Source organism: Anas acuta, chromosome 2 (genome assembly GCF_963932015.1).
Source record: "Anas acuta chromosome 2, bAnaAcu1.1, whole genome shotgun sequence".
In the NCBI taxonomy this organism is placed as follows: Eukaryota; Metazoa; Chordata; class Aves; order Anseriformes; family Anatidae; genus Anas; species Anas acuta.
Window position 1 is genome coordinate 23964201 of NC_088980.1, and position 18261 is coordinate 23982461.

General features: G+C 37.6%; 1 protein-coding gene across 4 annotated transcripts in view; it reads left to right on the forward strand.

Annotated features, from left to right (window-relative positions):
• CDK14 (cyclin dependent kinase 14) overlaps positions 1-18261 on the forward strand; it is a 332773-nt gene that overhangs the window by 194813 nt on the left and 119699 nt on the right. For all 4 annotated transcript variants that reach the window (XR_011093764.1, XM_068673922.1, XM_068673924.1 and 1 more), the window contains one exon: positions 6616-6709. Coding sequence is in view for 3 of the 4 variants with exons in the window: in XM_068673922.1 (XP_068530023.1) it covers positions 6616-6709 (94 nt within the window). In the remaining variant the exon portion in view is untranslated. The remainder of the gene's footprint in view (positions 1-6615; positions 6710-18261) is intronic.

The following is an 18261-nucleotide window of genomic DNA, read 5'->3' on the forward strand; positions in this document are numbered from 1 at the left end:
GTAGGGAAAATCCCAGAATGAACCTATTCTGTTTGTTCCTTACAGAAGGAGTTTAGTATAAGTAAATGAAGTAATTTTAACAGGTTATTAAATCATTTTTGGTTCTGGTAATGCATGTACTGCTACATCTGGGTTCCTTAGATCAGGAAGTCACTAGGGATGTTTTATTTTGAAGTGCAGCTGGCTATAAACTGTGTTTGCTAACAGCTGGCAATTTTTGCATATCCTGTTTTTCTTTTAAAAAATACACTCTTAGTCACAATTCAGGTAATCTGGCCACGCTATTTTTTAAATTCAGTCCTATTAACTAATCACTCTTACTAACATCAGCTGTGTTTAGTGCTGTGAAAGAAATTGCTTATAACTAGGCCGGTCAAATGTTATGAAATTGCTTATTAAATCACTGTTATTTAACTTTGTAACATCTGGATTGATAGACAAAGTCTTAATTCTGACCTATATCTAGGGGAAACTATTCACATGAAGTTTTTCCATTCTATTGTTAGAAAAATAAATGCTGTTTTTCAGGTACGTGGCACTTTTCAGAAATAGCTTGCTCTGAGTATAGATTTGTGTGTTCACTGTAATTCCATGCGTGCTTTCATGAATATTTGACCAATGAAGACCTATGACAGTAATTAAGTTATTTATTATATAAAAATGAATCTTGTGTTAGACACAGGTGCACCAAATTATGTTTTTACACAGGGGAGATTACAAAGGCATCTTTATCCCATATCTGCTGTAAACAGTTTGCAGTGAAACAAATCTGAGAGTACGAGTCCCCATGCACACTGAAGAAATACTGCTTGGGGCCCAGGAGAGAAAACAGTGTAGGATAAATTAGTTCTTTTGCTCTTAATGTTCGTTATGATTATGACTGCCACTCCAAAGAAATGCTAATCTTCAGGATTAGGATATTAAGGTGAGGGTATTGCGGTAACTGTCAGAGTATTGTTAATTAAACTTCTCTCATTGTCAGTGAGCTCCTCAAAAGTTTTTTCAGCTGAATTAGCTTTTGATTGGAAAATTCTCATGGGGTCTTATTCATAGAAAGACCGTGTGTGAGGAAACAATTTTTGTCTCTAGGAAAGGCATTTCAGTTCCTGTCTAAAAATTACTTTTATCCATTTGAAACGTGAGATTTACTATCATTTTCACACAGCTAAAAATATGTAGCGTATGTGTGTGAGGAAAGTACTCCATAAGAAGTATCTGGATCCATGAGAGAAAAAGAAAACCAGGAAGAATGTGTTGAACAGGAAAATACCTTATGGCAGGATGTTGTTTAAGTTCAAAAGTGATTTTCTTGATTTATTTTATTTTGCATTCTTCTTTTACAGAGGAAATAAGTCTAATTGAAAGATCGTAGCAAAAAGTAATTATGTACAATTTAATCCTTCATGAATATAATATTTCTTAATATAGAAATTTAAAGTTTCTATGCAGAGGATTGGGTGACAAAAACACTTTCCAGAGCTTTTATTTCTAGTAGTTTAGAGATGCAGGCAAGAACATGAGCACCCTATTCATTTGTAATTACGGTTGGTTCAAGAAATACCGTGAACTACCATACTTTTGAGGAATTTATTTTTCATTCATTGTATCTGCTTTCTGTGGAAATTTTAATATTGTTCTTTGTCATTATGGAAGGGAAATTTTGCTTCACTCATTACAATTCTCACATGGGAAGTAATTCATTTACCTTATGCCCCTATTTTTTGCTCAGACTGTATCTCTCATGGTATATTGCTTTTCACATATCAGATAAGCAGTCACAAAAGATGAAGTCCAACCAAGTTCAGTATCCATGGCATTTGCAAGAGGCAATGAGCACTAACTGGATCACAGAAGATTCCATCTAGACATACGCAAGTACTTAACTGTGCAGATGACAGAGCATTGGCGCAGATTGTTCAGAGAGGTGGTGAAGTTCTTGGAGATCCTTGAAGATCTTCAGAAGCTGCCTGGACACGCTGGGCACCCTGCTCTGGGTGGCCCTGCTTGAGCGGGGAGCTTGAATCAGATGGCCTCCAGAGGTTCCTTCCAAACTCGGCATTTCTGGGATTCCATTCTGTTTTGGCAGTGTGCCATCACAAAACAAAATCAGGTTTTGGTCAATTAAAGAGACAGAAGTCCCTTGCTCTTCATTCCTTTCTCCCCAGAGTTTGTTGTCATAGTTCTGTTTGTAAGCAGGATCATATAGGAATGTAACTTTTTTTTTCTGAATAAATCTGGCAAGATAAAAGCCTCCTCTGTGCCCTTCAAACATGGATGTTAACAGGTGGATTTAATGGAAGAAGTTCCACCATTGCTTCTGGTGATGAGTCCATAAAACCAAGCAGGCTTCTTTTATTATTTTTTTTTAATTTTATTTTATTTTTATTTTTTTATTTTTTATGGTATATTTAGCAGTGCAATCTGCATGATCTTGGGAGAGTTTGTATGAAAATTCTGCTGTTACTCTGTATTTCAGAAATCTTATCAGGAGGAATTCTGGAAGCAGTTACTTGCCTTTCATAAAATGCTTTCCTCATCCAAACTTTTCACACTGAAACAGCCTTCACAACCAGATACAAATCTTATCTGAAGAGCGAATATACAACTTTGCAATGAAGAATATGCTAGATGTCATCACCTGCAGTGAGCCTGTTGGAAAGCATTGCAAATCTGTTCAGGGCAAAAAGTTCAACAGTTATTAACATATATAGTAAGTGTTCCTCGAGTTTCCACTCAGGCTTTCTATAATTTCCATTTAAGTATAAAATAAAATTCAGTTTGGAAACAATTCCTCATTCCAAAGTGTGTCTGTAGTCTCTTTTACAAATCCATCAGGAAAAAAATGGAATATTAACTGAAGGGGAAAAAAATAAAAATCTTACAGACTGTGCCTCACCAGAGCTTTTATGTTATTTTCTTGTAGTATTCAACTACAAATAGGCTGTAGATTCTTCTGTTGCAATAAGGATCTTTGTTGCAAAGAGACATGAATGGAAATTCTTGAACCCAAAGTATAAAGCCAATCTCCCAGTAAAGAAGTTAATTTTAAGAGAATAAGTTCTTGAATTATAAAAGTTGTGCTGAAAAAAAAAAAAAAAGGAAGAAAAAAATGAAAGCAGTTTTGTGAGGCATCTAACTTCACTTTTACAGGCTCATTTACTATGTCAGTTCAAATGCAAGAGTAACTCATTTAGCTGTGCTATTAACTCTTACTCCTTATAAGGCTGTTCAGTGACAGCCGGAGTCCCAGCAAATTAGGCAGGACAATAGAAGAGCAATATTAGATGGTATGGCCACATATGGTCTCATCAATACATCAATAGGTTTAGTCATGCTTTTTGTCATCAGAGGGGAAGCCACACATTTCAACATTAAATGGCTGTCATGTTTACTTTGCAAGGTTATCCCACGCAGTTCCATTGGGAAGATCTCTGAAAAAAAGTCTCAGAATTAGCAGCATTTGGCTTATTTATTGAAAATCAGAAGTCCTGCAAAGAAAGTAGGAAAACTTGATTGAAGGTACTGAAAGCCATTAGGCTAATGGTTTTTGTCACACAAATGATTTCTGAAAAGCTGCCTGAAAATGGCATTGTACATTGCTATGTGTACACAAATGATACATAAATAACGGATCCTCAGAGATGCATGCACATTGCAGCCAAGTTAATTGGTTGTAATTCATATTTCAAGATGTAATCTTCACATCGCAGAAACTGGAGATGGGAGTGATCTGTGAGATCATTTTATCCACCCTACTGTTAATGCAAGTCTAGTCCCAGAAGAATATTCCTAAGTGTTCCAGCTTGTCTGGTTTCGTGGGACTGCAACTGTGGAGTTCCCAGTCCTGTGGGAGATTGGGGTATAGCACAGTTGTTAAGTGTATTTCTCTAACATAGCCTAAAATTTTCATTTCCTAAATGCATTTTCCTATTTCTGGTTATACTGTCTTGGACCTACCTACAGTTCTGGGAACCATTAAAATCCCAATCAATTATTTCCTGTCCTTCATTTTGCATAGTTTTAAATACAGAGTCATCATGTTCTCCTTGTCCTTCTTTTAGCCAAGAGTGACATAGATTTTAATTTTTTTTTTTTCATTACAAACCATTTCTGGACTGCAACTAAGCTTTGCTTTGCTCGAAAATCTTTATAACCTGTTTAATGGTGTGTGTGAGGTCTACAAAAACAAGTTAAAGGCCTTGCAGACGCTTTATTTCTGTTGATGTTCAAAGTGTGTGCATTTAAGTTTTGTGATTCAGGGATCCTACCATATATTTAGTTTCTACTTGCTAAGAGCCTAAGACAAAACTCACGGAGAACTCTAAGGCAACTAAAATACCATTCCAGCCCATCAAAGTCTTTGCGACATTACAGCTTTCTAGGTATTTTATATCAGTTCGATATCATATTCCTTTTTCCTCCCTCCCCCCCTTTTTTTCTCTTTTTATTCATTTAATCTTTCCACGGGCTTATTCTTCAGTGTGCTGGGTGAGTGCCATAAGCTTTGAAACAAAGCATAGTTTTCAAGTGAGCCAAAGTGAACAGCAGTCCCCCAGCTCAAACCTGGAAGCTTGTTTATGTTTCTCTCTTCAGTGATTTTAATAACCTTTTTATTTTTTGTAGTAGTTGTTTATCTAACTCCTCATTTCAACTTATGACTAAATGGAGTACTAGGTTCTACAAGAGTCCAAGCCACATAATTCTTCTTTCCAAGCAGGAAATTTTTCTTCAGTGGTGTTGTTTGCAGTTCTTGGCTCACACTTGTGTCTGACCCACTAGAAATGGAAAATTTTGTAAATAGATTTTGGGGAAAAAAAAAAAAAAGAAACAATCTGGCGAAATCTGCATGTTGCTTGTACAGTATTTCTGGTCAAACAGCTAGCTGTAGTTTCTCTGTAGATAGCAGTACATGCCCTAAAATGATAAACTGGTTTAATCAAATGCCTGCTTTCTGGTTGCAAGAATAGAGCATTAATCCTCTTTTCTTTAGTCTAAATTCAATTGTTTTATTTCTTATCTTGAATAAATGGCTCCTGACTAAAATCTTGAATTTTTCCTTCTCTGAGATCCTGATACTTTGTAAGGATTTGACTAAGACATATTGTGCCTATCTGTGCCTAATGAAGCACTAACCAGAGAGAATGATGAGTGGCAGTTTAATCAATTCCATTCATTCAGTAACCAGTAGCAGCATATGGAACATAAATTTTAACCTTTCTCTTTTATGAACACCTGATTTTTTCCAGAATTGGACCAGAGCTATGCCTTCCAAAGTTTTCTTCCACTTTTCCATTGGATAGGGAGAAACTTTGCTTACTGTATCTATGCTTTGGGATGTAGAATTAGAGAATAGTGATGCATGTCTAATTTTCTTTGTCAGTAAATTTGACTATCAACACTCATCATCTTGGAACATAAAATTATTTCATTATTTGGTAGTGGTGGAAGCATTCAGAGATGAGTAAAACATGGTTAATCTTCTGATAATCTTCATTATAACAATTTACTTCAAAAAACAAAGTGAAACCAGATGGGATTGTTGGGATTTTCAGAGTTAAAGGACAGCTCACTATTTAAGGAAAAAGTGGTACTGTAGTTAGCTTTGGGAATTCTTGGTTCATTCCAATATATATTTTGGGTTATTGACTTGGTATTTGTGTTGGGTGAAGACTTTTCATGTGGTTACTTACACAGGTGTGGTTATATGTCATACATAGTAGTTTACTTGTGTAAATTGTACATACATGGAAAATAGTAATTGAACAAGTGAAAATATATAACTGAATTCTACGATTTGCAATTTTGTTGATGGAACAAGAAACTGTTGAGCTCTTTTCATCCAGAAAAGAAGCAAATACGAATTCATAATTACTTTTGCTTCATGGATGTGGGAACTCCACAGGTAATCTGAAATCTGGGTTAAAGTCCTGCAGAAACTTTCCTCAAATCTTAAGAATCCATTAATCTGTTCTGTGTGCTGTGTAGTTTTTTTTTCCTGATTTGCCAGTGGCTTTAAATGAGTAGGATGAGGGAACCCGTGTGAAGTAGCTTTTATAGAAACTAGGGAAAGGAGCTGTAACAAGGTGGCTGTCGCGGTGGTGAGAGGAAGGGAGCCTGTGGCTGCAAGCCCATTCCAGGAGTCATCAGCATATGGGCAGTAGCTTAGTTCAGTGGCTGTGAGCAACTACGTTCCCATTTTTACTCATTTTTTCCCAAGACTTTGTCTCCATTCCAATCCCTTCCAGTGTGCCTCCATGCTGCAGTCCATCCCTGTTCAGCTGCTCTCAAGGGTGCTCTCTCAGTGCCATTCCCATATCCACAGAATTTATTTGGGAGTGTGAGCATGCTTCCTGGGAAGCACTCCTACAGACAGGAAGCTGCTGCTGTACCTTTATTGGTGTAAACAGCTACTCATCCGTATTCCTCCTATCTCTACACTTAGCTTTCAAACACCTGAAAAGTGAGCTAATCTCTTTGTATATTATTTTTCACAGCATTGATTTTAAAAGTAATAATAATAAAATGCATTATTTAAATATTGGTGATGGAGATAAAAGCATTGTTGATAACTGTTTAATCTAAGATAAATCCTTATTTCTTTTTTTCCCTCTGTAGGGGAGTGGGATGTATCTTTGTAGAAATGATTCAAGGGGTCGCCGCTTTTCCGGGAATGAAAGACATTCAAGATCAGCTTGAAAGGATATTTCTGGTGAGTTCTGTACTGATGAAGTAACATACCTAAGACAACAAAGGTTGATTGGTAAATGTTCGTATATGTCTTTGTGTTTTATTTTTTAATTAAGTTGCTGACAGAGCCAAGGACAGAAGCCTAGTGCACTAACGAGGTGCAGTTTGTGTATTCTTGAGGACTATGTAGTAAGTTCAGATCTTGTGCAATATTATTTTTTTTCAGTAAATGTTTTTCAAGTAATTCACAGACGGGTTTTTATACAGTTACGGAAAAAAAAGTTTCCCAATGTAAGTTAGTGGAAATTGAGCCAGTTTGCCATGCTCACTTTGCAAATGATCAAAATTTAGAACTTGGTTGCCCTTTTAATGTTATACTAATGTAATGTCAATGGGAAGTATCCTTCTGTGAGATAGACATATAAAAGGAATATAGTATATAAGGAATACAGGCATGATGTTCGTGTTTGTAGGGAGAAAATTCGTGTGGCCAAAGCCCAACTAGAGTTGAAGCTGGCCATGTATGTGGGAGACAATTAAAAAGTTTTTTTTAGATATGTGAACAGAAAAAGGAGGCCCAAAGAAAACATAGGTCCACTACTTGATGGGGAAGGTCTCCTCACAGACAATGACATAGGCAAGGCAGAGACATTAAATGCCTTCTTCGCCTCTGTCTTCAACTCTGATGATGGGCTTCAGGACCCAGGATGCCCAGAGCTGGAGGACCATGATGATGGGAATGACAAACTCTCAACTGACCCTGAACGTGTGCGGGATTTGATGCCCTGCCTGGATCCATACAAGTCCATGGGTCTGGATGGAATTCATCCCAGGGTGCTTAAAGAACTGGCTGATGTCATCATGGTACCTCTCTCAATTATTTTGCAATGATCTTGGGAATCTGGAGAGGTCCCAGTAGACTGGAAGCTGGCAAATGTTGTGCCAATTTTCAGGAAGGGTAAGAAAGAAAACCCTATCAATTACAGGCCTGTCAGTCTCACGTCAGTGCCTGGTAAAATTATGGAGATGATTCTTGAAGTTATTGAGGTGCACCTGGGGGACAATGCTGTCATTGGTCCCAGCCAACATGGGTTCATGAGGGGTAAGTCCTGCCTAACAAATTTGATTTCCTTTTATGACAAGATCATCCATCTAGTCGATCAAGGGAAACCAGATGATGTGACCTTTTGGACTTCAGTAAGGCTTTTGACACGGTTTCCCATAGGATCCTACTGGACAAAATGTCCAGTGTACAACTTAACAAAAACATCATACAATGGCTGAGCAATTGTCTGACAGGCAGGGCTCAAAGGGTTGTGGTAAATGGGGACACATCTGGCTGGCAGATGGTCACTAGTGGGGTTCCTCAAGGCTCCATTTTAGGGCCAGTCCTCTTCAATGTTTTTATAAATGATTTGGATGTAGAACTAGAAGGTGTTTTGAGCAAATTTGCCAACAACACCAAACTTGGAGGAGTTGTGGACTCAGATGAGGGTGGTAAGGCCTTGCAGAGAGACCTGGACAGATTGGAGAGCTGGGCGATCACCAACCGCATGAAGTTTAACAAGAGCAAGTGCCGGGTCCTGCACCTGGGAGAGGGCAACCGTGGCAATACGTACAGACTGGGCAATGAGATGCTGGAGAGCAGCCCTGCAGAGAGGGATCTGGGGGTTGTGGTTGACAGCCAAGTTGAATATGAGCCAGCAGTGTGCCCTGGCAACCAGGAGGGCCAACAGTGTCCTGGGATGCATCAAGCACGGCATTGATAATTGGTTCAGGGAGGTGATTGTCCTGCTCTACTCTGCGCTGGTGTGGCTTCACCTCGAGTACTGTGTGCAGTTCTGGGCACGACAGTACAAAAAGGACATGAAACTGTTGGAGAGTGTCCAGAGGAGAGCAACAAAGATGGTGAAGGGCCTAGAGGGGAAGATGTATGAGAAGTGGCTGAGGTAACTGGGCCTGTTCAGCTTGGAGAAGAGGAGGCTGAAGAGGGACATCATTGCGGTCTACAACTTCCTCATGAGGGGGAGTGGAGAGGCAGGTGACCTATTCTCTGTAAACACCAGTGATAGGACCTGTGTGAATGGTGTTAAGCTGAGGCAGGGGAAGTTTAGGCTGGACATCAGGAAGAGGTTCTTCACCAAAAGGATGGTTGCACACTGGAACAGGCTCCCCAGGGACATAGTCGCTGCACCAAGCCTGTCTGAATTTAAAAAATGATTGGACTGTGCACTTAGTCATATGGTCTAAACTTTTGAGCTGACCTGTGCGGTGCCAGGAGTTGGACTTGATGATCCTTATGGGTCCCTTCCAACTCGGGATATTCTGTGACTCTATGATTCTATGAAAAGGAAAAGCAAGATAGAAAATGAGGTGAGAAACAGAATGGGAAATCAGAAATCATGATTATATTCAAGTTCAAAGGGAGTCTTTGGCTGCTGTTTCTGCAGACTAGTTGGGCCCTTCATAAGGTGTGGATAACAATATAGGTGGATTGCATGATGGGAAAAGTATTCTAAGAGCAGCTTCTTCTTTCAGCCTGTCAATCTCTGTTTTGATTCTGACCACAAATTTAGGAGGGAAGCATGAGTATACCCTTGCTTTTATAGATTAATCCATCGTAAGCCATTGATTTCAAATGCAGAGGATTTATTTGAGATTCTTTTTTAGCCCATGGGAAGGAAAAAAAAATCTTTCATATTGTGTTTATAAAATTTTACATTCTTCATTTCATACAGACTTGCTTGTATTATCTCTCTTTTGTGGGGACATCAATGAATTTATCAATTTATTTTAGGAGATACTAAAAAAAACCAACAACAACAACTCTATAAAGCAAGACCTCAATTGATTGAGATATAGAAATGTCTCATTTTACATAAAATATTTTGTTACTCTGTCCACTTGGCTAATACTGTGAAAAGTTCTCTGCTAAAGAAAAATAGCCCTGCTGCAATGTATCCAACAGGAAACTGTTGCGAAGGGTTTCTGTGACATGTCCAATTGCTTTTTTGGTTTGCCAGCTTGTGTATTTGAAGCTAGCAACTATTGGGCCAGTTTTAGAGTTCTGCTTTTTAAAAATTATTATGCTTCTCACTTATTGGGATGAAATTTCTTCCCAGGATGAGTTTTGAGGCCTGCCAATTTATTAATTTTGTTTTCAAACTGCAGCTGCAAATACTGAGAACAGTGTTGAAATAGCAAGAGATAATTTACTGATCTTGTTTCTTTAATTTGATCTTTTACAGACCTTAGAAGAAAAAGATAAAACTTTGTACTGGAGAGTTTTATGATCTGTTGTAAATCAGAGTTAATTTTAAAATCCCAATTAATTAGGCTTTCTAATGGAAGAGCCTAGTTATCCTTAGCTAAATAGTTTCAGTGAATGCCTTCCTAATATACTCTAAGCATCATTAAGAATTTAAGTTATCTATTTAAAAGTTATAAAACTAAGGATTATTCTTGTTTGCTTTTGTACTTGAACAGAAGGATTAAATTCATCCATTCTCCAGTGAATCATGTACAGTATGGTAGTTAATAGCCCTGAAGTACAAAATTATTCAGGTTGTTACACAAGATAACTAATACAATTAGCTTCCCCATAGTGAACACTTACACTGCTGTGAAAGGACCAGATCAACCAATAAAAGATTTTTCCCACAAGGTCTTCCTGTAGTTCACCTTTTCAACGTCCATGTGTTTTTCACATAATGAAGGGTAGTCTTTGGAAATGGTGCATGGTGGGGTCCACATCAGCACTTCTCCTTTTGGTCTATTGCCCACTTCTAAATGGTACCATTTGCAACATAAGGTGCATTAATCTGTGTCATATCTCTTGCCACTGCTACCAGTTATGGTTAACGGTGACTTCCATAGCCCTTAAGAGCCCAGGTTGCTGATCAGGACCTTTAGGGACCTGTTACTTTGTACTAGGAAAAAAGTTACAATATCATAAGAAATAATATTCAGGAAAACTGAACGTAATTTAATGTAACAGTTTAAAATTCCTAATTGTTGGTTGTTTTCCTATTGTATAATTCTCCTTGTTATGTAAATAAAATTAAAATATATTGTGTGTTATTTCAGTGATTATCAAGCACAAGTCAGAGAGATTCTGTAAATACTTCTGCATATCTCTGCCATAGGCATTCCTTACATATCTAAGTAGCAAGAATAGATCCCATGCAGCACAGCACATACATTTCTTCCTGGTTATGACTGATGTTTGTTTATGTTTAATAATGGCTTAATTAAGTGATTGTATATAATAGATTAGGGAAAGAGGTTGATCTTTCAGTTATCTTAAAGAACTTATCTATTTGAGCATGTTTCCTGACTTTTATTATTTTAAATACCTGTGGACTTTTAAAAAGAGGAAAATAAACTGAATTTATGTTTATGTTACAATAGCTTTTATAAATGTTCTCAGTTACCATTGCAGTCATAGGCCTCAATAAAATAGCAAGGATTTATAAACCAGCATCTGTTCTCTGAAACAGAACAGCACAAAAGAGGCACTGACACTATGAACAAGCAAGCTGCAAGTTGTTATTGTCACAGTTTGGATCTAATAATAAGAACTCTTTTTCCCACATATAGTTAGAAGTGTGGATATTTAAAAACAAAACAAAACTGTATTTACTAAATATCACAGAGTCATACAGTGGTTTGGGTTGGAAGGGACCTTAAAGATCACCTAGTTTCAACCCCACTGCCATGGGCAGGCATGCCACCCACTAGATCAGGTTGCCCAGGACCTCATCCAGCCTGCCTTGAACACCTCCAGGGATTCTCTGGGCAACCTGTTCCAGTGCCTCACCATCCTCTGAGTGAAGAATTTCCTCCTAAAGGGAATAAAAGAGAAAGCACAAGTTTGTGTTGCATTTTCAAAGAGCTTTAACAGTGAATAAATGTCTTAATGCAGAGGTGATTTGGCTTAAGTATACTGTTTCATCTTTACTCATACTTTTTTTCCCACTTATTGGGACTCAGGTTACCTCCTGGATAGAACTGCATTGTACAAAATGAGAGAGAAATTTGTAATTACAGTATGTAAAAGCTGACAAATCTTTTGCCTCGAAGTATATTCGTGATGTTTCATTATCGTTCCCTATATGTATTCCAGCATAAGTGAGAAGATCCAGAAAACTGTTTCTTTTGCCATTTTCTCAGATAAGCAGCTTGAACTTTTGTTGTAAGGTGCTAGATCTGCTGGACCAACAATCTGATAATCTCAGCACCACTGTTTAGTCTTGTAATACGTGCCTAGGAACCATGAAGCTTCATTCAGGCACTTGTGAACAGTGAAACCATTCTGGCCTGGTAACAGAAAAAAATGGGAGGCAATCTGTTGGATCAAAGAAAGCTGCACAAAACTGGGAAATGTTATTGGGCTTCTGATACAGAGTAGCTAAGTTCTTTATCAACAGTTTCTTCCTTTTGATCATTTATCATGCATTTCTGTAAATGCAAACAGAGGTTTCCTGTATCAAGGAGAACCTGCCATTGCAAATATGGCTTTAATTATGTCTAGAAGTAAAAGCCACACCAAATGCCTGTGCGTTAGCCTTGCTCCCTGGGGAACTGACAGCTCCTTGGATCTGGTGATGATCAGCAAGAATTAGTTGAGTGTTAAAGCTTCTTACACGGGGAAGCGTGTGGTCTGCCTGTGTGTGCCCTACCCTGAGCCACACTGGAAACACCAGCTTGGTTACAGCTCTGGTTTTGATGTAAGGATATGCTTTTACATGCTCTTATACTTGATGCTTTTAACAGATTCAAACCAGATCAGCATTGAATTGCTTGTGCTAGCTTTGTTTTTCTTTTAGAGATTTATATTTTATTTATTTATATTTTTATTTTTTTTATTTATTTTATATTTTTATTTATATTTATTTATATATTTTATTTATTTATTTATTTATTTTTAAGTGGGAAGGTATTTCTGTCTCCTCCAATTTTTGTGAGGTTTCTGTGAGCTAGCACAGATCAAAGTGAATTTCCCTCTCAGGCTCTGAAGCCCTCCTGATAAGGGAATAATCTGTGTGTTGGCTGAACTTCAGTTTTGGTGCCAGCTACACTAAAAATTACATTGCACTGGGAGAGTAATGCACAAACAGTTCTCCTGATACTTTGCAGGTCTCTGCACGGGCAGGGCAACAGCGCTTAAATGATGTTTTATCTGTAATTGAACATTCGCTCTGCAAACAGGCTTGTTGGATGGGTGCACTATATGGGAGATTCATGCCATAGGTGACAAGGCACAGTGGGGAGCAGAGTTTGCAGCCAGCAGTTCCTCTCCTTCCAGACATGCATATTGCAAAAAAGAGAGAATTCCACTCTGTTACTAGATGCTATTGGTCTGTTGGGTGCTGTAATGCACGGTATTAAAAAGCAATTAAAAGAGAATCTTACACATTTGTTGAGCCTAGCAGCCTGGTATTCCAAAGGGTGATGCCAAAATTGCTTTCTTCATAGAGCTGTACAGCAAAGACTCACAACAGTTTGTGATTTCAGGTAACTATGAAAAAATTGCATTTTCTTTTAAAGTGGAACTGTAACTATTACGTCTGGTATTGAAGATTTAAAAGGCTAGCATTATATTCTTTAATATATATTTATAGCTACATGCCTGAAGTGTCCTGTGTCACAAAATGCAGGATTGCAGACACTGTTTCCTCTGAGATTCAAATGGTAACAGGCATTTGTGAAGCTGTACAGCATCATCTTTGTAGTTCTGTATCTGAAGGGTTGCTCTATGTCAGGTACATAGCAACAGGAGTGAAGAAGGGGAAGGAAAAAATAAATTAATGTACGACCCTATCATTGACTTTCAAGGGGTGACTGGATGTTGGGCCATCCAGTCACACAACTATGCTGGTTTTCGTGGCTTCTTTTTAACATAGGTGTCATCTTTTGCTTGTGGGAAGTTGTTCTCATCCAGCCTGCTAACACTGAGCCAAACTCTGAGCGTGGCTGAGATTGCAAGAGTTTGGCTCATTATCAGCTTGGTAGTGCAAAATGTGAAGAGTAATTGGATATCAGAAAAAGAAAACAAATTAAGACATGGTTCAGTGAAACACAATGGCTTTGTGGTTTTCTTTGGAATTGGAATGTTTCTTCAGTATCTGCCATATTTCAGTTGCTGAATGACAAATGAGCTATAATTATAAAGAAGTATTGTTTCTTTTCCAGGCTCTCCTCTGGCCTTCAAAAGGGTGGTTACAGGCAATACTTTGAAAAAATGTGCTGAGACTCCACTGGTGTAAATCAGCACAGCTCTAGTTACTTACATGTGTGTCACTGCAGGCACCCTCCTTGTTGGCTCCATACACTCTGGAAACAAACTGCCCACATAAAATCCTTCTCAGTGCAGGTTGTGTCTATATGTGTTACAGAGGTTGTAATTTCACACTTTTTAAGATGCTGGTAACACTGAACAAAAGTGCAATTTGTGTGTATTAAAAATTGAATTGAAGACTGTTCTGAACCATAGTGGTTGTCCAAAATTTTTGTTATCCAAAATCTTACTCTGCAGGACAATATTGTGCCGTGTAAAAGCATAGGCCTATTCATAAACCTGTTCTGATATGCTGGCTATATATACAGTAGGGAAGATAATAAATGGTCATACATTGAGTAGCCATATTATCTTCTCTTTCCATTTCATAAATAAAGGAGCAATGTTTAATACCCCAGAAACTTCTCTTTCCCCTTCCCTCTTTCACTTGTATCTAAACTGCATTTCACATGCCAAAAGTGGGTTTTCTGAAGAGTATCTTGATTGTCAAAATTGTTGCTTATAATCTGTAGTTCAAATTCAGACATTCTTAATGTTGGAAATGTTTAAAAATCGTTGTGAGGCAATTTGAGATGATGTTTTTAGAGACATGTTATGAGAACATAAGATTGATATGTCTTACCTGTCTGCATGTTTCCTGAAAGACGTAAAGACTAATAGTTAATTCCCCTCCTCTTGTAAGAACTGATAGAAATATATAGAATTTTATTTTCATTGTATGGTTTGCATTTCAGGGAAACATTCCCTTTAAGCCCAGTCAGTAGGAGCCATGCATGTGCCAGAAGTCTAGTTTGCAATAAGGCCTAATTTGAATAAAGATGGACTTTAATACCTGTTTAAGTGTTTCCTGAATCAGTGCCCTAGAGTATGTCTTAATTTAGAAAGATGCTGAGCACTTCGGAAAAGGTTGTCTTCACCTATCACTGACATTTCTAAAAGCTGCTGATTCTCAGTATCTTTCTGTAAACTGAATGTGAATCTTAGATAAGCTTAGCAATTTAAAGAGATTTCAGGTTTTCAAAAGCTAACATTAGTCTGCCTTGATTAGGTCAGCTGCTTTTCTAATTGGTTAAGTGGCTGTGGCTAAATAACCTATGCATTTAATTTCACCTGTATAGAAAGTTTTATATAATTTCACCTGAGTTTTAAATATGTATATTAAAATGCCGTCAGGTAATCCCTGTGTTCACTGTTTGTGTGTTGCCATTATGTATGTGATTTGCATACAGAACAAAAAATCAAGAGAACAAACCTCTCCTGATTTTTTTTCTAATTGCCTTTTTATTGTTATTGTCTTTTTACTATAAGAGAAAAGTAACCAACTGAAAATAAGCTGCATTAGTTTGAAACTGCCTGGGAAGTAATGGACAAAAACAGTTTTAAGTGGAAAAAAGAAAGAAAAAAGTCTAAAGAAAGAAAGAAAAATATATTCTTTTCATAAGAAGATGTCCAGAACAAGAGCTTTCATGCAGGAATTGAGACTAGGAGAATTACCTGACTAGGCTCTTAATGTGTTAGGTATTTTTAAGTGAATATGAAATAAATAGTACCAGAGTATACATTATTAAGTTTAATTCCTGTTGCTCTTGTTCTTCCTTCCATAGTCTTCTGAGTTCCCTATTTAAAATAAGTCCCAGGCAATACAAAACTGGGTTCTCTAGTTGTCAATTACAGGAAGAAAAATGCCCACTTTTCACTATTTGTCTTTAGAGTGCATATATTTATCACTGCATAGAGGCATTTCTGGCAGTTGAGGTCTGTTTCTGAGTACATCAGAGAGAACTAATAATATATATGGTGAGAACATAACAAGAATTATTCACAGTGCTTTTTCTGGGCACAACATGATCCAAATATCTGTGGTGTAAACTTCAAAACCTGTCAGTGATGGTGCATAAAAGCAAAAGGTAAATTTTTAACAAAGACTGTATATGGCACAGTGGGTATGTTCTCACAGAAATATGGTAGCCTTCATGATAATTATGTCCAGAAGAGAAATAAAAGGAATTTTTTGAGGCATCTATTTATTATGCTGAAAGTTTTAGATTGGATTTCTGTAGCTTTTTTTTTGGGCGAGAAATCATGTTGGGTGAGAGATCATGTAAACTTTGAACTTGATTAAACTTCACTGTGTCATAAAGAGGGACTTATTTTTATTATTTTTTTTTACGTTAACATTTGCTTAATTCCTTTAATGATATTTATTCTGCAGTTATTCTTACTAAGATAATTTTTTGAAGTGTTATGAGCCGTAATTGTATGCCTGCAGAACAAGTCTGTGTGTTTAGGACACTGGTCTGAACTGATCCAGTTCCCCAAAAGTATATGGGAGAACACACGTAGGATGCCTAGGATGTGCTGTCATTGGGATTCAGGCAAATGGAAGTTGTCACTGCCATCACACTGTCTTGCCTTCTCTTTTTCTCTCTTTCTGGCTCTTCATTCAAACACACCTTCCTTCTGGCTCTGCCATTTTTTATGATGTTGGTGACCTCCTGTTTCCTGGAACTAAACCATTAAAAAAAAAATCTAAACCTTTTGGCTGGGTTAGTTTTCTGCAATAGTTCATGCATGAAGCAATCTATTAAAGCACTCCATGATGGATGGGATTGTTTAAGGCTTCTACCTGAAATTAGATCAAGCCAAAGGCTTCTGGTAACATCTTGTCCTATCCCTGGCTGTATGCCTCTTCTCTCCTATACTGGCACTGGTATTCCTGCACAGAAAATTGAATACTTGCCTCCCAATAGGAAGTTTTGAGGTTAAGTAGGCAGAAACAGGGCAGTACAGCATCAAGAGTCCACTTATGTTTGTAGTCTACAACCATATAAAATTTTCTTGTATTCTTAAGTAGCACTCAGTTTTGCTGCCATGGCATTGTCTGTTTACAAGGGTGTTATTTTTGTGGCTCCATTTATAGGCTGGCAGAAGCCCTGATGTAGATTTGAGTATGCCAATGCAAGAATGGTTTTGCCCATATTTAGCTGACAGCATTAGAAAATTAATAAGCTATAAATAATAGTTTAAAAAATAATAATAATAAAAAGAATAACAGTAAAAGCTGTATCTAAATTCTGTGTAGCTGTATTCACAGACTTTGCTAGTATATTTTCTAATAGTGTTGGAGAATACAGCCCCTCCATTCCTTAATCTTTTCATCCTGTAGGCCTCCTTCGCAGAAGATCTGCTGTGTGTGGTTCAATGAGATTTGAGAGGTCGTTGAGTCAGGTTTTGTTTTGAAAGCATTTTTAGTGTCAACTGCTTTTCCTGGGAGTTGCCATTGTCAGGAATATAAATCAGCAGGCTTGCTTTAGGTAAGTTTAAGTGTGTTCAGCTGGTAATATGGAACTGTGTCCATCCTTTCTCACACAATTTCATAACGTTACTTTCTGTTCTCGTGTATGAAAAGGTTATGTTTACTGTTAAGAAAGTACTGTTCATCAGCTCTTGTACTCAGCCAGCACGTTCACTGTGTGGCTGAAAGGAGTCAAGTGTCAGTGTCAAATAGCTCTAGGAGGAACTTGGAATCACCTTTAAAAACACATGTGCTTTAATTTTCCCTTGTATTATATGCTGTTAGTTACTTCTGTTTTCTAGTAGCTTATTTCTGTTCAAGAAAGATTCAGGAAAAAAACACAGGGATAGATAAATAGATAATTTTATAGAAGGATGTAAGAGGAACCTTCTTCAAAAAGGCATTAATTGTACTGTACTTCATTTTCAGCATAGAACATATGTGTTGTTTTCCCTCCCCCTCTATATCCAGATGTAATTGTTTTACAGCAGCTGGTAACTGTGCTCCTCTCAGAAGAGAAAGGAAAGTTTCAGAAATTTTTTATCACTAAAATTTTGTATCAGTGAAATCAGAGGGAATGCAGACAGGGATTTTGTCAGTCTGTGAGCTATCCTTTATTTTTCATACATACATACATGCAACATGTATGTATGCATGCGTACATACAACAAGTTGCCCTAGTTACTTAAAAAGAAGCCTCAATAATTTGGCTGCTCAAGATCCTGGGCATTTTGGTACGGTCTCCTTTGGGCTGATGACTACGACATTTGGTGGATAACATTGCTGTGCTGCTCAACCAGCTGGTTAGAGCGTACCAGTATCGCTCCTTTATCACACGGATGGGTAGAGAGACAGTCCTGCTGACCTCCCTTTATCAGACCTCTTTATCAACTGCTCAGCAGTTCAAAGCAGGGTAGCAGCAGCCTGGGTAAATCCTCTTTTGTTTGTTTTGTGTAGTGTTTTTTTTTTTTTTTTTTTT